General features: G+C 44.0%; 3 protein-coding genes across 3 annotated transcripts; 1 reads left to right on the plus strand and 2 right to left on the minus strand.

Moving 5' to 3' along the window:
- Window positions 1-1,569: 1,569 nt before the first annotated feature.
- Window positions 1,570-14,628, plus strand: LOC135239276 (acetyl-coenzyme A thioesterase). The gene is made up of 15 exons (XM_064307826.1): window positions 1,570-1,974; window positions 4,575-4,644; window positions 4,865-4,925; window positions 5,394-5,495; window positions 5,651-5,789; window positions 8,110-8,269; window positions 8,798-8,917; window positions 9,572-9,713; window positions 10,122-10,177; window positions 10,433-10,496; window positions 10,950-11,033; window positions 11,380-11,513; window positions 11,705-11,833; window positions 13,819-13,945; window positions 14,439-14,628. The coding sequence occupies exons 1-15, from the start codon at window positions 1,650-1,652 to the stop codon at window positions 14,577-14,579; spliced, it is 1,854 nt and encodes a 617-aa protein (XP_064163896.1). The 5' UTR covers window positions 1,570-1,649; the 3' UTR covers window positions 14,580-14,628.
- Window positions 14,185-18,750, minus strand: zcchc9 (zinc finger, CCHC domain containing 9). Its single transcript, XM_064307827.1, has 6 exons — window positions 18,621-18,750; window positions 17,773-18,178; window positions 17,179-17,329; window positions 16,838-16,930; window positions 16,013-16,081; window positions 14,185-15,252 (listed from the first exon to the last, which is right to left on the minus strand). The coding sequence occupies exons 2-6, from the start codon at window positions 18,169-18,171 to the stop codon at window positions 15,140-15,142; spliced, it is 825 nt and encodes a 274-aa protein (XP_064163897.1). The 5' UTR covers window positions 18,172-18,178; window positions 18,621-18,750; the 3' UTR covers window positions 14,185-15,139.
- Window positions 18,751-19,926: 1,176 nt separating this feature from the next.
- cetn3 (centrin 3) lies at window positions 19,927-22,733 on the minus strand. The gene is made up of 5 exons (XM_064308326.1): window positions 22,577-22,733; window positions 21,617-21,752; window positions 21,275-21,389; window positions 20,919-21,110; window positions 19,927-20,610 (listed from the first exon to the last, which is right to left on the minus strand). The coding sequence occupies exons 1-5, from the start codon at window positions 22,591-22,593 to the stop codon at window positions 20,567-20,569; spliced, it is 504 nt and encodes a 167-aa protein (XP_064164396.1). The 5' UTR covers window positions 22,594-22,733; the 3' UTR covers window positions 19,927-20,566.
- Window positions 22,734-22,953: the final 220 nt, after the last annotated feature.

Raw genomic sequence — 22,953 nt, forward strand, 5'->3', positions numbered from 1 at the left:
CTCTCCCCTCTTAAAAAAACCTTGTTGTGTGCGTGTGTGTGTGTGCGTGCGTGTGTGCATGTGTGCGTGTGCATGCATATTTGTGTGTGTGTGTGTGCGCGCATGAACAAATGTGTACTTCAATAGTAGCGTGGGCAGCATATGTCCGAGGTTGTGTGTGTGTGTGAGCGAGCATGTGTGTAAGCGAGTGTGTGTGTCACGACTTCTCTGTTTATTTATTCTCATCAGTCCCTGATTACAGAAGTACCATCCGCAGCAATCAGGCGCAGATCCCATCAAGTCAACAGCATTATCTCATTCAGCCATGCAGCGCTAACGCTGTTCCTGTCGCTAATGCTGTTCCTCTGTCGCTAACGCTGTTCCTCTGTCGCTAACGCTGTTCCTCTGTTGCTAACGCTGTCCCTGTCGCTAACCCTGTTCCTGTCGGTAACGTTGTTCTTGCCGCTAACGCTGCTCCTGACGCTAACGCTGTTCCTGTCGCTAACGCTGTTCCTGTCGCTAACGCTGTCCCTGTCGCTGTTGGCCAGAGCGGCCTGGTTCAGGACTCGCAGGCACCAGTAAGCGCGCTGACCGCCTCAGAAAGCCTTTCGGCCGCGGAACGCATCGCCCCCCCTCGGGCCCCGGCACTTCTCTCCCCGGCCCAGCGACGCAGAGCCGGCCGCGCCCCCCGCGCTGTCTGGAGAGCCGGCGTAATTGGATTAGCGCTCGCGGCGCGGCGCTTTGTGCAGGGGCAGGCTCGTGCTTTCTCCAGCAGCTGTGCCTGTTTACACTGGGCCTCGCTCACAATCGAACGCGCCGTGAGCGCCGCAGCGCGACCGGCGCTCGTCTCCCGCTCAGACGCTCGTCTCTGACTGGGGGAGAGCTGGCGGAGCTTCCTCTGGAGTTCACCCGCACGGATGCGTGTTTCTTTTTCTGCCAGGAAACCATCTTCTATTTCTCTGATTGGCCCTTTGTGTGTCAAGTCGGTGTGTGTACTCCTGCCCGTGCTTACTGAAGAGTGTGTGTGTGTGTGTGCGTGTGTGTATGTGTGTGTGTGGGTGCATATAAGCGTGTGTGTTTCTTGTGTACATGTATCAGAAATCATTGGTCATATGCTAGCTGACCTCTAATTAGTAGTCTCTGAACATAAGAGTACACCGAATGCTGTTCTTGAATGCAGGTCCTCTTCTGCTTTTCCAGGTGTTCAGCCGTATCCTAAACGTGTGCCGAGACAAAGCGCGTTGGGTTAGGAGCGGACCGTCTCCCGTCCTAAGAGTATGTTTTCTTCTCGCAGTGTCAGTATTTGATTTCAAGTTGAGGCTTTCGAATTGAGACTGACACAGACGCATTGCACAGGTACCGCTCGCTCGCTCGTGTGCGCCGTCACAGCACAGCCTCTTCCTGCAGCAGAAAAAATGTCTATTTTTACGGCCTGGCTGCGGAAGGAGCCGAGGGCCTGGGGTTTGGGTTCCTCAGCGTGGACGTCACGGCATGCTCTGGGTCCTGGCGCGGCTTCAGCCGGTCACCTGACCCCCCCCCCCCCGTTTAGCGGGGCTCTGGCTGTGGCTCAGCTGGCCTGGCTCCGTCCCTGGGACCCGTCCTGCGGCGAGTCCTCTCTCTCTCCGCGCGGAGGTCGTTGACCCGGGCGGCGCGTGCCAGCTCAGATAAGGATGCGAGGGGCAGGCGCTGAGGGACACGGTGAACTCTCTCTCTCTCTCACACACGATCCGTTACCGTCCCGCTCAGTCAGTCCCTCGCTCGCATCCATGAGCCGGAATCGCGACTTCGGCGTCGGTGTCGTACGGGCCCAGGGGGAGCCCGAGGGCCCGGTTCTGAAAGGGGCCCTGGAGAGGAGGTCGGCTGGAGGCTCGGGCACGGCGGAGGTGCAGGTGGTACAGATGTGCCAGCTGGTGCTGCCCTGCCATGCCAACCATATGGGCGAGCTGGACGCCGGGCAGCTGCTGAAGTGGATGGACACCATTGCGTGCCTGGCAGGTAAGTGTGACGGTACCTCCCAGCCTCTGACCTCTGAGTCAATCCAAAATATCTTCAAACCAATAGTTTCTTACAGTACGTTAAACAATGACATCAATGGAAAGAACGTTCTTTCTTTTATTTTTCTTTTAATTTTCCAGGGAATTTTTTCTTTTCTTGGACTTTGAATTTTTGTTCAGTGTGATTATTTGCACACGAGGCTTTTGCTCTTTATTCTTGCAAATGTTGTTTGCAGTGGAACCTCAGAGTTGGGAATGGGCTGTGCTTTAGATTAAACCTGGAGATTAAACCACTGGAGATTGCACACGGCCAAATGATTGGAGCTCTGCTTTTTATCTCCGCCTGAGTGGAACAACAATCGTAAATATCTGCGCGGCTTGTTCTCGAGAAGCAAGCTGCGCGGCTTGTTCCTCTGTCATTCCGACATCGGCGCGGGGACCGCCGACAGCGCCCCGAGGAGACCCAGCGCTGGTTTGCTCAGCGCGAAAGTTGGCCCGCGAGCGTACGGCTCTCTGTAACCGGCGCCAAACTGTCATGTTCGCTCTGCGCTTTCAGATCATAGTCAGCTCGCCCATCTGTTTCAATAACACTGGCTGTGTGGATTCTGACAAACCGCGCGCGCATTGCATAAAGCTCCTCTCTCATCTCCGGGACCTGAATGTAATCTTATGCTGCGTGTCAACATTAAAGCCACAGGCAGAAATGCCAGTTGCTATGAAACAGATTTTCTCTGATTGACAGTCAGCGTCAGATGTGTGTCATTCGCGCGCTCGAGGTGATTCTGGTGGTATTTCTCGATGTTACTTTGTTCCGAACAGATTGCCGACTTCACATACTGTTTCCAAATAGATATGTAAGACAGTAATGAATACGGTATGTCAGTATGCATGGTCAATTGGTAGGCCGATTGGCTGGCGTATGTTACGGCTTGTGATTGACAGCTGAATCTCAATAAGATTTCATCTTAGAACTGAAAGCATTTGGTGTGAATAAATTGATTGACACTAAACCTTAAGTAAACCTTAGATTACAAGAGGATACAAAGAGCTTTGGCAAGCTGTGTAAAGATCTGGAGGTATAATTTCCAAAGGAGCTTTTGTTTTAGTGTGTATCAATAAAATACGCCTATCACCTGTTATGAAACAAAGGTAAACCAACCAGAGTGTAAAGTGTGCAAGTACAGGGATTGTCCCTGTAGGAATTTAAACTTGTGAGAAATTACCATGTCACAGTTTCAAACATAATTTTTTAAACAGAGTAAATGATGATTGCACAGCACAAGTATACTAGGTAAAGCCGGGCAAGGTAAATACCAAGAACACATGCAGTGCTTATGTCTTCATACTCTGCAGGCCAATCCATGATAGTAATCTCATCACTCCCCTATCACAGGAACAGTGCTGTGCCAAATGGCTCTTTAACCTGTCCTGCAGACATTTACTGTGAATGAGAGTTTGTGAGACATCACTATCTATCCATCTTCAGCATATGTCAGAAGACTTTGTAAATCATATGGCCAGTATTATTTACAGTCCCCAAGGATTCATCTGATTGAAGGCAGAAAAATAGATATAGGCCTAGCAGATCATCAGCCTTCAACAAAAACAACAACAGTTAAAATGAATAAATACAAAACCCCACGTGATTGCAGGACTTTGCCCAGGCTAAGGATGATTCTAGTGCAGTTACCTTTCGCCTCATTGCCGCTCCTGTGGCTTCTTGCCAGCTCCTGGACTGGAGTTCGCGCAGCTTTTAAGGTTTTTTGTTTTGCTAACACAAAGGCGTAAATGATTTACCCGTGTCCTCTTTGCCCTGAGAAGTTCACATCTCACATCTCTATCAAAGGCGGCCCCGCTGGCTGCCCCAGCTGCCGGGATGGAAGGCGGGCGAGGCCCCGTGAGCGCTGGCTGTTGGTGAACGGGCCCTCGGCGGGGCGAGAAGCCGCCGGTGTCTGCTGGGGAGGAGGGGGTTCGCGACGAATGCCGGCTCTAATGAGTTCGTCTGGAGTTATGAATCATTCACGCGCCCTGAAAAGCCCCTTTACGAATGAGAACAGACGAGTGCGGCGAGGAGGAGGAGGAGGAGGCTATCAGAGCCCGTCGTGAAGTTGCACGCGGCAGTTAGGAGCATCCGCAAACAGCCGTAAATAAATAAACGCTGCTCCCCGTCGAAAGCGTTCGCTGCCGTCGTCTGCCCTCTCGCCTCGCCGTCTCTCTGCTCGGGGCTGGAAAGGTTACTTCATTTACATGTTTTATTGGTTTTCCTGAGATGGTACAGCGCTTTGCTTCGCTGGCGATTGATTGCCGTTCGACGTCTCTGCTCTGAAAGTGCGCAGGTGGTCTGGCAGCATGCCAGGTTCCGCCAGGGCTCACCTGTACAAGTGATACCTAATATTGACGACAAAGTCGTTCATATTTCCTGCACAATCTTACAGCCAAAGATTATTCGTTAAAACAGTATGCCTTATAGGTTGTTGCAACACATAAGTGCATAAATACATTGAGAATATCAGAACCGTCTGCTGATTTGTGTGTGGTTGTCCTTGTATTGTTTTTTTAAATCGGTTTTTTGACATCTCACTCTCTCTCTGGTCTGTATAGCTGAACGGCATGCTGGCATTGCCTGTGTCACTGCCTCCATGGATGATATTCAGTTTGAAGAGACAGTGAGGTACCGTATCCCACATATCCCAAATATATATTTTTTCCAAGTTTGGATATTAGTTTGGTGCTATGTGCTAAGGCTCTAGTTTAAATCAGAATTATCCGATGGTCTACATTATCCAAAGGTTTCTATATTTACATACTTGTGTGAATTTTTGTATATTATACTCCATCTCATCAGTGTAATAGTTTGATGCATGATTGCTGTCTGTCTTTGCGATGTTCAGAGTTGGTCAAGTTATCAACATCAAAGCCAAAGTCAACAGAGCTTTCAACACCAGCATGGAGGTAGGTCATTCATTTGGGTGTCCGGTTGCTTTGTCAAGTAAAAAGGGCTGATAGCCAACATATATATTGCTTTATGTATTCCCGCCATTGGCACATGTACCTTGCAGAATAATAATTCTGTTATATACTTCTTTATGAGAAGTAATTTTGACGTTCCAACATACAAATACGTGCTTGTTAGAAATGTGCATGCTAAAAAAAAAACGTGTGAAAGCCAAACATTTGCATTGTTCTGTTGTGCCTGTGTGTGTGTGTGTGTGCCTGTGTGTGTGTGTGAGTGCGTGTGAGTGCATGTGTGTGTGTGTGCGTGTGTGTGAGTGCGTGTGAGTGCGTGTGCGTGTGTGTGTGTGTGTGTTTCCTTTTCTGTGTCCTCTGTAAAGCATCTTTGTGACAGTTCCTCTGTAAAAAGTCCTATACAAATAAAATTGAACTGAACTGAATGCACGAGTGTGTTGTTTGTGTTTGCAGGTCGGCATCCGTGTTTCAGTGCAGGATGTGCTGACTGGCGTTCTGAAGAAGGTGTGTGTGGCCTTGTCCACGTTTGTGGGGAAGCCTGTGGGAAGTGAGAAGGTAGGGCGGACAGAACCTTCCGGTAGCATTACATTACGTTACATTTATTTGGCAGACGCTTTTATCCGAAGCGACGTACAATAAGTGCATAACGCCACCCCTGTGATCTCTGCGGCGGAACTGCGTGCGTGACCCCGCCCCTGCTGTTCCTGCAGGTGCGCCTGAGCCCTGTGGAGCATGTGGACTCCGTGGAGGAGCAGCTGGAATATTCTCGGGCCTCAGAGAGACGCAGGCTCAGCCTCCACAACCAGCAGGCCTTCAACAACCTGATGCAGGACTTCCACAACCTGAAAGGCAGGATTCACCGTGTTCCTGTGTCGATCCAGGGATAATACAATACAGAAAAGATAGCTGTGATGTCACCTTTTTGGTTTAAAACAAAGATGAGCTCAACTAATCGTGAAACAACACCAGTGGTGATTGTTGGATACTTTCTGGCTAGAGTCCCACAGTCACTGTAGGAATTACGAGGAGGTAGCCAGGTAGCATCCACCAATGCTAAAACCAAGGTATTCTGTGTCATTGCATTGGTTGTTACCAATATGCTCCATGATTGGTTGAGCATCTCTCTGTTTTTTACAAGGGGACATCACATCCATCTTAATCTAATCTCTATCCCAAACCTCAAGCACTGCTGTGAGAGAGAGCACAGAGAGCCCGTTCCAATTGCTTACTTTATCCGGCCTTGTGTCCTCAGTCGCCTAAAACAAACCTTAAAAGCCACCCCATAGCTCTCAAAACACAAGAGTGAATACACTACTACTAACCTAGAGGGAAATAATTCTTAGGATGACATGCAAGGAATATGATTGTGTCTCTTAAAAGTAGGGTTTTAAATGTCACTTCTCAGGTGAAAGACTTTTGTTTTATTTGATAGCAACTTTGATTTTGATGCACATATCACGATGCACAGAAATGTGGCTAATACTGCTTTTTACCGTTTAAGGAATATTGCTAATGTTAGACCCTCATTTCCGAAGAAGATTCCGAAAAACTGATGCATGAATTTGTAACACGTCATCTGGATTATTGTAATTTTATATTCCCTGGCCTTTTTGGCAAACACAGACAGGAAAATGCTAGAGACAGGACCCGTGCCATTATTCATTCTTCAGTAGTGAGTGACATCACAGCCTCAGTGTGGTACTGACACACACCACTGTTTCCATGCCAGCCTTCTGGCTGACTTCACTGGAGAATTCTTTCCGCAGGGCAGCACTGCCTTGTTGTAAATAGACACCGCTCTCGGCACCTGTCCATAGGTCGGCAAGGGCGACAATGCAGGGGGTAGAGCATCTGGCTCTCGATTTCATTGGAGGTTTCACTGGGGGTTGGTTGGTGGGGGTGTCATTGAACCTACAGGTGAGCAGAGTCAGGGATTCCAAACTCCAAATTGATTTGTCTGTAATACTACATGAAGGAATTTAGCTGTGACCTGTGTGCTTCACTTTTTTTATTACACAAAACTGAGTTTTGGAGTCTTAAACAATAAATATGTCTTAATCAGTCTTAAATAATTGAACAATTGTGTTAATAATACTTGCACAAATTCTTAAATTTATGAATACAAGTATGGGACAGGGGTGTCAGACACCAGTCTCCAGAGCCGCAGTGCCTGTTGGTTGTGATATGCTTCAGTACACCTAATGTAAGCCACCGATTGGCTAAAGCTGTTGCTCTCAAACTCAACCCTGGGGGACCCGTGTGTGTATGCTGGTTTTCATTTCAGCTACAATTACAGAATTTTAACAAGCTGTTCATTTTTATTAATTCAACTTTTCATGTTTGCTTATTTACCCTCTTAAACCACATTATGCCAGAAATTAAGAATAAATGTCCCATATTCACATTATATTATATTGGAAACAATTACATGAAGGGAGGTAAAAATGTTTTAACTGATAAACTGAAAGTCTGAGGTGAATGAATAGGCTCCTAATTGGTAAAACTATGGATCCCTGACCACTAAAATAACCATTTGGTGGGTAATGAATAACTCAAACACCAAGAAAATGATAATGAGCTAAACCTGTATTGTGTTAATAAGTTTAAGGAAAAAATTATGAAAGACCTTAAACGTGTTCAGCAGCCTAATTAGCCTATTGGTTCAATCTCAAATTTGAGTTTTAAAAAAATGGTTTTAAAAAACTTGTGCACACTAAGCACTATGTTAACATGAGACTTTTACTTTTGATAGCATGCAGAGCTATTTCTGACATGTGGTTTCAGTGGGTAACTACTCCCTCTAAACGTGAAAAGCCCCTTATTAATAAAAAAATTAACAGCTTGTTGCAGTTTTGGACAATAGGAATTAATGGGAGGATCTGAGAGCTCTGGAAGGAACATACTGTACTAGAAGATCATTTAAATAGTCTGGGCCAAGTTCACGAGTAGATTTAAAAGCCCATAAATGCACCTTAAAATCAATTGTAAAATAAACTGGCAGCCAGTGTAATGATTTTAAATCAATAAAAATAAAGGATATTCATGCATTATGCCAGGAGGTGTTGGATAGTTTCCTGTTCCCACTGTAAGCTTGGAGCCCAGGTGGGGGTGCAGTTTTTCCGTGTGTGCAGGAGGTGATCAGTGCCCTGTGTTGTTTTTGGGGGTGCAGTTATTTGTAACGGGAGAGAAGGTGCCCTGCTGAAGTCTACGGAGAGCACTCGCGTGGAAAGCATTGAGCTGGTCCTGCCGCCACACGCCAATCACCACGGCAACACCTTCGGAGGACAGATCATGGCCTGGATGGAGAATGCGTCCACCGTTGCTGCCAGGTGCTCAGATTACAGATGTTTGGCTTGATTATAACACGCTTGAGTCAGCATTCGGGACAGTGCTGAAAGCTGTGGGAGAGGTGTGAGACTGCGCCTCAAGATGTAACATTGGGGGAACTTCAGGGATGCTTAATGTCTGTCCCGAGCAGAGGAGGCCAGCCTTGAGCCTAGAGCCACAGGATCTGCTAGTTTTTTTAATTCACCTTAAATCGGCAACCAGTTTAGACTAATCCAGGTGAGGGGAGTTAACTGTGTAATCAACTGCTTTAACTGTTGAATTATCTCTTCTGAGTGAGGGAAAGCAGCAGACATTTAAGCTCTACAGATTATATGGCATTTAGGGTGGACTCTGATTGTAAGGACTACTGATATTAAAATCAATAAGGAACAATGACACTAATAAAATGTTAATAGTGAGATTGATCATTAGAGTACATGGGCTCTATTCAGTACATGCATAAGGCACTGTCTGACCCTGAAAGGTAAATCAACACACTGACTTTTGCTCGACCCCCTTCTGCTCAACAGCCGCATGTTTGGGACCTACCCTACCCTCCAGGCTGTGGACATGTTCAAGTTCCGCGGCCCGTCAACCGTGGGAGACAGGCTGGTGTTCAAGGCTGTGGTCAACAATGTCTTTCAGACCAGGTACAAAGCGGGCTCAGACACACACGCGGTTTCACATGCAGTCACGGATATATTTACGCACGCACGCACACAGACACACACACCTGAGTAAAAGAAAATGCCTGAAGCAGAATTCAGTCTAACCCATTAATCATTCTGCAGCCACAACTTGAATACAATTTGCAGCCTGCATTTTTAAAACAGGGCGTATTAAGGTGAGGCACTGCTGTTGTACTCTTGGGCACAGTACATACCATATACAGCGATGGTTTGGGGGGGGTGCTTTGGATCTGGAGAAGTTCCTTTTTGCCTCCACATTTTTCTCTTGCCGTCTCTATGATACAAGTGATACAAGTGAATCTTGGTCTCATCTGTCCAGAAGACCCTTTTCCAAAAACTCTGCAGGTTCCTTTAGGTGCTTCTTATCAAACTGACCAGGCCTCCCGTCTTTGTGGCTAACTACTGGTTTGCATCTTGCAGTGTAGTAGTGTTATTGCTAATGATATTGCTTCATATAAGGGTGTCTTTTGAGCACATAACTAATAACTGACTTAATGGACTGTGGCTCTCAAACGTGGCTGAGCCTCTGTACTGCTGCCTGAGGAAGAGTATGCTCACGCCTCTGCCACGCCTCTCCACCCACCTTCACGCATTGCGTTCCCTGCGCTTTCACAGTATGGAGGTGGGGGTTCGGGTGGAGGCCTACAACTGTGCGGAGTGGAAGCAGGGCAGCGGACGACACATCAACAGCGCCTTCCTCATCTACCGCAGCAGAACCCACCATCACCCCTTCCCCAATGTCACATTCACCACAGAGGTGAGCTACTGACTGCAGCACTGGCTGACTATAGGTATCTCATACGAACATTTTAATCATAACTCATAATGCATTTTTATTGTGTATTTAATCAACCTTGTTGTAATTTCGGGAAGGGCTGCCCAACACTGCTACCATCCTGTAGGTTTTCACTTCAACCCTAACAAAGCACACCTTATTCAACAGCTAGATAATACTGAGCTGATAATTAGTAGAATCGAGTGTGCCAAATTATCATTGAAATTAAAACGTACAGGATGGTAGATCTCCAAGAAGAGGGTTGGGCAGCCCTCACTGAGAGTGTTTAGAGTGATTCTATGTGAGAAATATAATCATTACTTTCACAAATGGGTGGGTATTTAGAAAATAATTGTATTCCTGTTTTCCCTCTTACATTCATTTTTGAAGGATGGGGAGAGAAGATACCTTGCAGCGATTGTCAGAAAAAGAATTCGTATGGCCAGGTACCCTGATGTATTTTCTGCATTTCACCCTTGATTTTTAATGGTTTCTGTGAAGCATTTGGGTACAAACTGCAAAATTAGAAAAATACTGTTTCTGATTTTTTTGTTATTATTTTTTTCAGTACCCTGAAGGATGAAAGATCCCATTTTTGTTCAATAAAAATAATTATCTCCCACTACGTGTCATACATTTGAATGAAACTGACATTTAAATAAGAGGCAACCTGCATGTTTTTTGTTGTTTTTTTTCTGCAGAAAGCACATCTTATCTTTCAAAGACGAAGGACCTCTTTCTGTTCCCTGGGACAGAAGTAATCAAGTAATACCCTCTATGTTCTTTATATTCCTCTGACTGTTAGAGATCTAAAAAAAAAAAAAAGGTTAATTAACAGCACTGTGACATTTTGTTTTCTTGTTCCCCACCCTCTTGACCTTTTTCCATGTGTTACTGTGAGCCAATAAATGTCATCATTCTCCCACAATTCCTTTCTACGCTTGTAATGCACCTTTAAGTGCCACTCTACTTTGGGACGTGCATTTGTGCTAGAGTAAAGGGGTGTTGATTCCTAACTTTGTGAAAACTCATCTTAGAAAAAGGTCAATCAGTTACAGAGATTCAAAAACATGTCATATTTGCACAGTGAATGTCAGGTGCGAGATTTATCCCATCAGTTTACTTGCTGCTTAAATTAAGGTTGGGCTAAGTGCCAGTACACACTTGTTCACAGTTTTGAAATCACTGAAGTATTTTCCCCCATTCTGCCCCTTACAGGTATACTTGGGCTATACCAATGTGGTAGCTCTCACAGTCTTGGCTGGAAAACAGGCTTGGGAAGCAAGCAGCCTTCAGAACAAGGTATGGATGGTATGATTGGATGTGTATACGGATGCTGCACTATGTGCACTGTGCCGTCTCCGCTTTGATATGCTGCCGACATACTTCTGGGTATTGGACATTGTGTATTATTTTGAAACACTATGTTGTGTTCTGTCGGGCAAATATGCCTCCCTTTACAATGATGTTCGATGTTCACCGTCTTTTGTCAAATATCATAATGCATTCTGTATTCCTTCCTGGTCCCTCTAGATCTTTGAGTTCCTATGACAGACAGACAGACATTCAGTTCTGTGTTTAAATGTTAAGTGCAGATTTTTACATCTTGTGTGCCATGCATTATCTTTGCTTTTGCCTGGCCCTGCAGATTGGCATCTTTGTGAATGAGGAGCAGGATCGGCTGTCCTTGAAGGTGGAGATGGAGGTTGAGGCTCCAGCCTTCCAGGTCTTCTCCTTGCTGTCTGACCTTCGCTTGCGACCACTCTGGGACAGGCACTACTCGTAAGGCCATATACCGAGAGAAGCAAAGCAACTCAGTGAACACTACCACCTTCAAATAGTAAACTGGCTGTGTGTCTGTGATTCCTATATCTGTACGCCAATGCACAGTATTTGGAAATTGTTATGCTTGTTTGGTGGTGCTGGACCCTCCTTTGTCTACAGGCACTTGTGCTCTCTGACTCCCCCTACAGGAGCTGTGAGGTAGTGGAGCAGGCTGACGAGGAGGAGACGGTGTACCACGTTAAGTGTCCATCCGTTAACAGCAGCCAAGGCCGAGATTTTGTGATCCTGTTGTCAAAGAGACAGCCCTGCAAGGACAGGTATGGTGAATTCATAGCAGGGCTGTGACAGTTGAGGGATTAAAGCAGGGCTTTACATGTACATGGGGCTAGCCAATCTCTTTTCATTACATTACATTTATTTGGCAGGTGCTTTTAATCAAAGCGACCTACAGTAAGTGCACACCAAAGGTCATTGGAACAACTACGAAACACAGGTCTGATAAGGTACAATAGTCATTATGTAACACTTATTCATAGCCATGAACACATTAAGTCCAGTTCACTCAGTAAGCATAGGCTAGGTCAGAAAGCATTGTCAAGCTAGGAGGCATGACAACAAGCTACAACATCAAGATAACAATACATGTGCAATATAAGTGCTGGATGAATGTGCAAGTGTAACATGAAAGTTCTATGGGAACAAAGTAGAAGGATACAAATGATAAGAGTGATCCTAGATTGGGAGTACCCTGCAGAGTAGTGATAGTCCAGGTACAGTCTGAAGAGATCTTCAGATCACGGCAGAAGATGGGCAATGCCTGAGTGGTTTGTAGAAGAACAGGAAGTTTGTTCCACCACTGGGGAGCTAGGGTGGAGAAGCTCTGTGGTAGGGGTGAGCGAGAACCATTCACCCTGGCAGGGAGTGCGAGTCGCCTTGCTGCAGCAAAGTGGAGTGGTCGAGTATGTAGGATTGAATCGTGTCCTATTGGTAGGCGGGGACTGTCCTGTTGGCTGCAGTGTTCTATAAGTGTTTTTGTCTGAATAAATGCTCAACAAACTCTGGGAACTGTTTTAACTCGAAAGGAAGCCATTCAGGGAAAATCAGTCCTCAATTAGTAATATCCAGATCAGCAAATGGAAAAACACGGTTGTGTCCAATCAGCTCACTTGGCTACTGTTGAGTGTACAAGTTGCTTACAACTTGTAAGCACAACAGTAAGCAAGTGTGCTGATTGAGACACAGCCCACGTGTGCAAACACGATGACCTCATCAAAACAGCTGAGCAGAGTTAACAGGAGGACAGTGGTAGCAGAGAGGGGGGCGGGACAGGCCCCTGGCTCCTCCCCTCAATGACGTGTCATGCGCTCATCACGAGGGACAGGGTGGCATCGTTGCAGCCTGTGTCCCACCAGCTCGGCCTATACTGTATGAGTTGGGACCGGAGCCACCGCTGAACCAGGGCCACAGTGGGCGTGTTGCACTCACTGACCATGGAAAATCACCATCTGTGGTTCGTTAGAGGCTCGAGGGGTTAGAGGTATGACATTACCCGCTACCTAGAAAATGGGCACAGGGCAACCACTCGGTGCCATCTGTCTGCGGAATGCCCGCTTGAGTACCACAACGCTACAACGCTGTGACGCACTGGGTGGTGTGGTTGTCGTCCCAACAGCATTTAATACACAGTCCAGTGATCGTGGTGCATTTTGTTTGTGGGGCGGGGGGGGGGGGGGGATGTCGTTCAGATCGCATGAAAATAGCAAACTACAAACATTTATAGATTGAAATCTAATTTTTAAGACTATTTTTTTAGTTTAACTTTTTTTAGATTTCTGAATGTAGCTGTAGAACAAAGTCATGTGACATGACATCACACTGTGGGCTGGATGATTACACTCAAGGAAAACAGGAAGGAGTTATGTATGGATTTATTTAGATCTGCCTTTTGTCTTCCCTCACTTTGAAGAGAGAGCCATCTGAAAAAGAAACACTGACACCCAGTGGACAGATTCAGGATTCAGTCGACTTGAATCACTCTATTACACTTGGTTATTGCATAAATTTGCTTTGTGCCAAAAGCTCTCATTTGTACTTTTGCTCTCCCTTGCAAAAGTAAAGAGGGAAGAACACACAGATTTTCCATCATGCATTCATACAATCATTTTCACTATCAGTGAATCACATACTGATTACCACATGATATAAGCCTAGATCCTGTAGCTCAGACATCCCTAACCATGATGCATTCTTTCCTTCCCTAACTGAAGTATACTGCAGAGTTAACACTTCCTGTTTGTCATAGTGACCCCTATGTCATTGCCCTGCGGTCCGTCTCCGTGGCAACAGTCCCTCTACAGCCGGATTACATCCGGAGCGAAGCACAGTGTGCAGGATTCCTTATCCACAGAAACAGCCACACTTCCTGTAAGGTAGGAACAACTCCGGGGCAGGGTCTGTGGACTGATAAAATATATGTGAAAAGGCAGCTTTATTATCAATAAAGCTGCAGTACTGTAGGGGTCAGTATTTTCTTCTGTGTACCTCTGTACATTGCTCTGGATATACATATGAAAAGCCCCATGTGATTTTGTATGGGGATTCCTCAGGCTGCTTTCAGCTGGTACACGTGAAATAGCTGTGGGCTGCAGTCTTGACACTCACAATCTGCTCATCTGTATCTGATAGGTTTATTTAGTTCTATTACATCATAGTACACTTTTTCCTTATCAACACCAACAAGAATAGGGATTAAACCCCCATGTGTGAGATGAATTCCCTCGTTTCAGGCAACTTGGCAGTGATCCTAAGTGCTGAAAGTGCAGTCTTTGGTGCTGATGCACATTAACCCAGAATTTCTGTGACCAGACCACATCATAACAGGATAGCACCTGAGTATGTTTTAACTGCTTTTCACGCACACAGGTGTGCTACTACAACGAGGTGACCTCGGGGGTGCTGCCGTACATAGCGGGGAACTTAGCGGGCTGGTCCAAGTCCATGGAGGAGACCGCACTGTCCTGCATTGCCTTTCTGGAGAAGGACAACATTACGACAGCCTTGTGAAAGGCGTCCAAAACTGTTTTCTATCTGTAAATAAATCCTTTGAATGAAAGCTGTTCTTTTCCTGGTGGGTTATTGTGTCTACAGTCCAAATTGTGGCTTGTACATGAGTAAAATATAAAAGTGTGAACTTAGAGTTTATATAAATCATAAGGGTTTACTATCAACAATGTATTTGTATTTTTGGGAAATCAAGCTGTTAATTCATTAAAATTCCATAATTCCTAAAACTGTATTCTTCTGTGTATGAGCTTAAGTAAATGTTTGTTTCTGTGTACCTAGTCTGTGCATATTCTGTGTATTATCGCAGAAAACAGTGGGAAAACTGATCTGCGATCAGCCAACTGCATGTCCTGTTTAATACAGTATAACCACACAAGCGTGTCCAGTCTCTGAACGGAATGCTGAAAAAAAAACTGTGATAATAGTCTGTTCGTTGCTGCTGCTAGTCCTCAACAGAATGTCTTTCAGGAGCTGAGGAATTATGGGATAGGTAAGTGGATTTCTTTTCCGGCCCTTCAGATGTCCTGCGTTATCTCTGTTCTGACAAGCCGACATCCTTTTCAGAAAACCACCACCTTCGCCTGCTTGGGCTTGGCCTTCTTAACCGGAACGTGAACGTCCTGGTGGTCGGCGCTCATGCGGTCAGACAGTCGGCCCACGGTGACCGCATTCGCTGAGGGAGGAGGACAGGACAATGAACACAGGAAGCTGGAGCTGCCACGGAAAAGCACAACCTCTCCATCTCCACCGTCACGCACCATCTTACTCCTCATTTCCTGCTTTCAGCATGCAGACCCACATTACAAAAAAATAACCATTCCAGCCCCGGGAGGTGCCCTTAAAGGCCACTTTCATCTACTGTTAAATTACTTACGCCAGGTGGGCTACGTCCCTAGTCCTGGAGGGCCACAGGATCTGCTGATTTTAGTTTTCTCCTTAAAATAAGCAACCGACTCATCCCCCAAAAAATGGATGAGGTGAGTTACCCGTGCTTTAATGCTTTAATCGATCAGTTAAGTGCGGAGTCAAAACTAAAGTCATCTGACCCCGCGGCTCTCTGGGACCAGGTCTGCAGATCGCTTACTCGCTGTGCAGCATGCGCATGACCCATCCTATGAAGGGCAGGTTATTTTTTCAGCATTTTAAGCCAGTGTTCTAGAACTCCACTGCTTTCAGTTACCAGCAGTGATTGTTACATCAGCATTAGAATGTCCAGTTAAAAACATTCTAATCACGCATTTGTGATCATGCACCTTAAAGGGTTAAAACAACTGAGCGCAACACAAGGCTACAAAGGGATTAGAAGCCAAACGTCCAACTGGCAAATTCCCAGAGAACGTCCCCATCCTTCAGCCAACTGTGAGCCCCAGACAAACTGTTCCCTCTGAATGCATCCACCTTCATGTTTCTGCAGGTTCTCAGGAGTGACTTACCTGATTCCTGGTGCTCTGGGCAATCCTTCTGAAAGTGTTCCACTGAACCGCACACTCGACAGCAGCCTCCTGAATGGCAAGACCAGCCAATGCAAAGGTGTGACACATGTTCAGTTGCAGTCCAATAAATACATGTTGTTCAGCAGACAATGAAAAACACATACAAAAAAACAGGCAAAACGATCACCAAATATCAAAGAAATGCGTTCAGCACAAAAGTCATGGGCATTGAAACCTCTGCACAACAAACAACCAGCATGCCAACATCCTGAGATTGTTCAACTCAGACATTCAGTGCTCCTGCAACCAAACTATGAGTGGAAACAACAATCTCTGTGTTCTAGCTTTATTAGTAGATATTTAGTAGTTCTGCATGTCACCCTCAGATTTTGCACACTTGTGGTCAAGGAGTTTATGATCCAGGACATGTATAGTTTTGCCTGTTATATATAAGTGATCTCTCAGTATTTCATTTCAAACTGAAGAACAACTTAATTTTTTGCAAAGATTGCATTTGTGGCACTTTATTTCTACCTAAATTATGAATATAATCTAATATATTATTGTAAATGGTACAAGTGTCTTGCTTCATTTAAACCATTTTCCAAGTCTCTGTGATGCTCACACATGGAGTTATAAAGCCTTAAATAGAACACCCCCTAAATGGGTGAGGATTGCCCAGATATGGCATCTGCGCAAGGGGGTTAAAGGCATTTGGGATTAGAAATACAGAAACGGCTAATGTGGCTAATGCTTGTCATCCTAATTTAGGATACACAGGGGAGGAAATGTATTCCCTGCCATCTGAATCCGCACATTTCTTACCTGCAGCGTACAAGCCTTTGGGGTTATCAGGACAGGATCTGGACAGGTGGCCAGTCTGACTGCATATGAAACATTTGGCATACGGGTAGTCTCCTACGGTGACACGCACATGACAGAAAAAAAAAACACAGAAAAAAGTTAAAAATGCACCCAGATCAGTGGCGAACCTCAATGAGTCTCTCGCATACAGAAAGACACCGGGAAACCAATCCAGAAACTCACAGTAATCTCCACTGCCAACTGCCCTCCACAAAACCTACTTCTCCTGGCCTCAGCTCGATTATCCTGACCCCTCCCCTCCCCTCCCATTCTGAACCATAGTGATGCCACAGGAGCCTCACCAACAGCAGGGTCCACTTTGGCCTTGCACTTGTGGATCTCGTGCTCCGTGGAGCCGCAGCGGTAGCAGATGCCCCGGCCCATTTCCTCGTCGTTATCTGCCTCTGGGCAGTCGGCCAGCCCGTGGCCTGGCTTCCTGCAGTTAAAGCACAGCTAGGCAGGAGAGAGGGATGTAGGGAAAGAGGGAGAGGAAGCCAGGAAAACGAGACAGGAGATATTATTTTCCCTTACTACTACAGTTATCATCATTGCAATGATGCAGGTGTATGGTTACAGACGTGATTTATGAGTTATTCAGCCAATGCCACTATTCAGTGTTGTCAATAACTCGACTTGTATGAACCAATGAAAGGACCAAAACATTATGATAGGTCAGTCAGTGAGTCATATGCTAGCTCCACCCATGGGGTCCCTGATGATGAGGCCCAAGCTGGTGATTAGTTTCAGGCTCAAGTTTACCTTTGCTGTTCAATCTGTGACTGTGAGGGGACAGGCCGTACACAGCCTTCTATGTTAAAATCCAGTATGCTGCTTTAATTTGACCCAAATTTACACTTGTTTCTCTCGCTATCTCTCCACCCTTCTCCTTTTCTCACCATGGCATTCTTTTTGATATTCTGCCTCTTTATCCTCCTGTCCTCCCTCCTCTTGTCCTTCTTCAGTGCCACCTCCACCTCCTCCCTCAGTCCATCCTCCACTCCAGGGGCCCCTGGGGGCCCGCGGGGCAGTGGCTGGCCTGTCTGCTGCAGGTACTCAAGGAAGCCGTTCACATCCACATTGTCGTAGTCCTTCTTTTTCCTATTGGGCTTCTTCACTCCCTGGCCTGGCTGGGTTTTCCGGAAGGAGTCTGTTGCCTGGCCGAATGGCCTATTATGGACACGACCCGCTGGACCACCTCTCTCCGCAGCGGCCCTGTTGGCCTTCAGCTGGCTCCAGGGGGTGGCCTCAGCAGGTTTGTTTTTGTGGACATTGTTGGCTCGAGCCCAGCGCGTCATTATCGGACTACCATACATGAAAACAAAGTACAGATTATCATTAAAAAGGAAGTAATCACTTTACTATAATAAACTTTACTTCATTTTCAATGCTGTCGTTTGCTTGTACACGCAGTATAAATTCTTAATTTTCAACAATACAGTCGCCTGTTTGCTGATCTTGAATATTAGCGTTATATAATACGTTGATTCACAGTACATAACGTAGGTAGTTAGATATAATTTTAACAAATTAGTCAAACTAATTGGCATGACGTTTTATTACTATCGAGCTGTGAAGACAGTAAGCTCAAGCAAACGTTAGTTAGAATATGCGCGTCATACTCTGATGTTATTCAACAAAGACACAATATTAAATATGTTTTTTTTTTTTTTTTTTTAATCACCGTTTAACTCTCCGTTGGCTTTCTAAATAAGATCATTTTAAACAGCAACGTATTTATTCTTACCTCACTTGTCAAAATATCCACGTTTCTCTTTCCCCTGCCGTGTTTTTCCGGGAAGTCAGTCCAGCGATTATTTGGGTCCGTGTTGATAAAGCAACTTACCAACCAGTTCCCCTAAAAAGAAAAAAATGAACAGAACCAAAAATCTGATTGCCCACCAAACATCCACAGTGTAATTATTATGTGTCATCGCAGTAGGTCGCCGTTTTAAAGCTACAGATGATAGAGAGAGAGTGAGTTTTATTTACCAAAAATAAATATCCGCATAAAACCAATTATGTGTCCTCGAAAAAGCACGTTCGTGATTCCGTAGCCAAAAAATGTACTTTTGTGACACTTGTCAGGCATTTTGAAACAAATTGTGTGGCCACAGAATATATACACTTTTGTGACACTCCTTTTATAGGGAATATAGTTAACTTGGCATGCTGTTGCTCAGAGGTCAAACTTCGAACTGCTTAGACTGGCCCTTGTTGAATCCCAACTGTTCTTCCAACTTCATGGAGTCTTCAACACCGATTTGCACATGGTTTGCAGGTAGGCACTGGTATGATTGCTTTAAAAAGACAAGACGAGTCAATTAAATTGTACCTATCTGTCTATTTTTTATATTTTTTTAACATTCATGAGAATTTTATTTTCTTATCCAAGAGTACAATCTGAACCGGACATTATTCTCAGGTATGATCTTACTCTTGGATGAAGTGCTGAGGAAAATGATGTGTTGTCTCGTGTTTGTATTTGTGTTTTTTAATTTATATATATATATGTATATATATATATATATATATATATAATATATATTATATATATATATATACAGACACTGTACCATTGTTTTGTATTAAACAAAACTGCTCTATAACATTATATCTTAAACAAACGTCTTGACAGCTGGAATTCGTTTAACATGAAAGCACCTCTATTGTGCATGTTTTGATGCAAGTTAACTGTTGCGTAATGACAGCGTTATATGTTAGGCTCGATGAACATCGCTGTGCCATTTGAACACCTTTCATTCGACATCAATGGCTGAAAAAATTCCAGTTCCTACCACATGTCCATTGGTGGCTTTGTGATACTATTCTGTGGAATTTTGTGTGCTACACCCATCTACTAAATTTATGCCATGGGAATTGTTTAAATTCATCTACTCATTAATTCAAAAGACACAGGGATACAACCTAGCAGTGTTGAGGAGTCAACCTGTTGGGCCTCATATTTTGCTTAGCAAAGCACTTTGCACGTCATTAGTACTGATTCTGCAGACGTAAATTTTTTATTGCAATTTTAAAATGAAACTCAGCTGTGGGGATGATATTCAGAATAGTGTATTTAATATGCACACGTACAACATATCATCTAGCAAAAATACAAAATATATTAAATATTATCACTTAACAAGATATTAACATCATGAAACCCAAGAAAATAAATCACTAATCATTCAAAATCACAAGATACGGTATGCATTAGATTTTTAAGGGGCATCCAAACATCAAAATGACATCTATAATGTATATCAATTCAATTTAGATATTTACACTTTCACAGAAAATAACAACCAAACATAACCTGTGTATAAATAAGGTAAAATTAAAAATGTAGTATATGAAGAACTAATGTTTAAATTTCACTTTGCATAAAGCCAGGGCCATATGGTATGGTTAAATGCCAATGAATCAAATGTGACAGTGATCAGTGCAACACAATAGTTGCAAGAAAATAAACTTTTCTTTTTTTTTAAATACACTTTCAGGGCAGCAACATACATTTGGTCATGGCTTTGTGTTGACAAAACTGTCACCAATGAAGAAAACTTGTGAAAAGCTGGAAAACATCATGTTGGCTTTCACCAAGTGTACAGACATCCTGTCAGGTCAATCAGTCAGCCAGCAAACACATTAGTCCGCTTTTCACCAGCACTGTCTTCGTCCACCCTTCCCTTCTTACGAGTCCCCAGTCATTATAGAGATAAACTCTTCTTGGCTTACTGAAAGAAATAGTTGCAAATAATTCATATTGAACATACTGAGCTTGTACAGTGGTTCCAAATGTATCTTTGATACAAGTCTATATGAAGTTACATTTATTCTGTAGTAAATACAAATAAAGAATTCATTTTTGATAATGTCATGAGCTACAGCTGTAGACATATGTATATATATATATATATATATATATATATATATATATACTTAGTGAAAACATTTCACTGTGGTCCAACATTTGAGTGAACCAAAATTGGGGTATAAAGCAGTTTAGAGATAGGCTAAAGTTATGTAGCCCTGGTCTACTTACTTTCCCCATCCCCATCAGTGTCAAACTCGTCAATCATCGCACGTAGCTCCTCTTCGCTCATGTTTTCGCCGAGCTCCCTGGCAACACGCCGCAGATTTCTCAGGCTTATCTTCCCCGATTCGTCGTCATCGAACAACTTGAACGCTTTCAGAATCTCCTCCCGGGGATCTCTGTCCAAAATACGGTCCGTGACTGGAAAATGCGCAGGGCGTTGGCGAAACAAAGGTAGAAAAAGGGGATTAGTTTTCCTAACCTGTTTTTTTTTTTTTTTTACTACTCCCAACAATTTTATTTCCTTGCGACAGTCTTGCTGTAAGGTGTGAACATTCAGTATGATAGTCAAAGCTTTAACTCACCCACTTCAGTGAAGTCTTCAAAGGTTATTTTTCCAGTTCCTTCCCTATCATAATCCTTGAGTATCTTCAATACATCTGCTTTCTTTACATCAAATCCTAATGCTCTCATTGCAACCTTTAACATAAACGAGACACACACACACACACACAGATAAGAGCAGGTATTTATACTCTTTTAATCATCACTACTGTGTATGGCTAAGCAAATAAACTAAGACTACACTCACGTGTATACAGATAACATACTCTGATACCTCAAATACATTTCATAGGGCTTACACAACTTCCGCATATAGTTATCAACAAATGAGCACCACTTGACACTCCGTGAATTTACTTTACCTTTAATTCATGATAATCTATTTCTCGGTCTTTGTCGGTGTCGAAGAGTTCAAATGCCTCTTTTATTTCTTGTTTCTGTTCTTCGGTCAATTCCCTTCTCTTTTTCCTTTTAGTTCTATCCGCAGCAAGTTCAGTCCTGAAAAGGCAGTGGTTAACATTATTTAGTTATTTGACAGGGACAATTACACATTGATCAACGTCACTATTATGTGATGTAAATGTGCAAGATCGCTAATTTCCATCTGTTGTCCCTGGACAGGCTGATGTTAACACATTAATAACAAGCAGACCAGACTAGAAGCCATAGTACAACATTAAAAGCACATAAAAACAGACACACAAATACAGGCGGGCAAATAAGTAGCTAACGTTAGTTAACACAAGAAACTCAGCGAAAGTAAATTAAGGGCTAGCTACCAAGATAGCCAATTTACGGGAAATATTAGCTAACCTAGACAGCTTGCAATGCACGCAAATAAAAGCATCCATGAATAACGTGAGCAAACCGTAAGCTAGTTCGCTGAGAAGCTAGTTAGGCATATAAAAAAATATGACGAGCTAGCTACGACTAATTGTTAGCTATCTCCAGTATAGCTAGATCTAGCTAGGTAGACAAATAGACTAATAGGTACTTAGGTAACGGTAGCTTTACAAAACCTCCTAAGGGAACTTAGATGTCAGTTCTAATAAACCCTGCAGACAAAGCACATTCAAAGGGGAACCACCACAAAACGAAACTAAGGCAAGTGAACCAAATTGTTTCCAAAGTTAGCCTGCTCAACGTTCCCAGACGTCTAGCTACTTAGTTACTGTATCTAGTAGCTACTTAGCTAGCTTACTGCACTCTTAGCAACAGCTGTCACATTCTGCCATCTGATGTTAGATACAAGCGTTAGATAACACGATCAAACTTTATCAACTTTTAAAGTAGCATTGAGTTATTAATCTAATTGTGTACACCTTAATGACAAGCTCATCGTAGTTGATATGCTGCTGTAAGAATGTAAGCGACCAAAAGACAACACAGCTTTCAAATGAATATGCCCAGCTCTGTCTCTAACGCCGCGAAGTCCAAAACAATTCCGTTAAGTCAGTCCTATCGATCCGACTGTGATTGGTTACTAATGGCCACCAGAGGACATTAACGTGCTTGTGATTCGTCGACTGAACAGTCAGTATCCAGTATGGTTGTGTCGTACCTGGTTTTTCCCATAAGACACTGCGGAGCAATGCTGTGTGACCAAACTATGTAGACGAGAAAAAAAAAAAAAAACACATTTTTGGCACTGCTTTAGTGCCGAAGTACCAATATGTATGCACTGTAATAAAAGTTTCCA

Source organism: Anguilla rostrata, chromosome 14 (genome assembly GCF_018555375.3).
Source record: "Anguilla rostrata isolate EN2019 chromosome 14, ASM1855537v3, whole genome shotgun sequence".
NCBI lineage: Eukaryota > Metazoa > Chordata > Actinopteri > Anguilliformes > Anguillidae > Anguilla > Anguilla rostrata.

Coding starts and splice junctions, on each gene's coding strand:
- LOC135239276 (XM_064307826.1), top strand. CDS start 1,650: ATGCGAGGGGCAGGCGCTGAGGGACACGGTGAACTCTCTCTCTCTCTC. Junction 8,270..8,797: donor GCGTCCACCGTTGCTGCCAG/GTGCTCAGATTA, acceptor TCTGCTCAACAG/CCGCATGTTTGGGACCTACC. Junction 8,918..9,571: donor AACAATGTCTTTCAGACCAG/GTACAAAGCGGG, acceptor GCGCTTTCACAG/TATGGAGGTGGGGGTTCGGG.
- cetn3 (XM_064308326.1), bottom strand. Junction 21,390..21,616: donor TAGATTATCATGAATTAAAG/GTAAAGTAAATT, acceptor TTTATGTTAAAG/GTTGCAATGAGAGCATTAGG. Junction 21,111..21,274: donor TGAAGACTTCACTGAAGTGG/GTGAGTTAAAGC, acceptor CGCATTTTCCAG/TCACGGACCGTATTTTGGAC.
- zcchc9 (XM_064307827.1), bottom strand. CDS start 18,171: ATGACGCGCTGGGCTCGAGCCAACAATGTCCACAAAAACAAACCTGCT. Junction 16,931..17,178: donor CAAAGTGGACCCTGCTGTTG/GTGAGGCTCCTG, acceptor GTGTCACCGTAG/GAGACTACCCGTATGCCAAA. Junction 16,082..16,837: donor CAAAGGCTTGTACGCTGCAG/GTAAGAAATGTG, acceptor CTTGCCATTCAG/GAGGCTGCTGTCGAGTGTGC.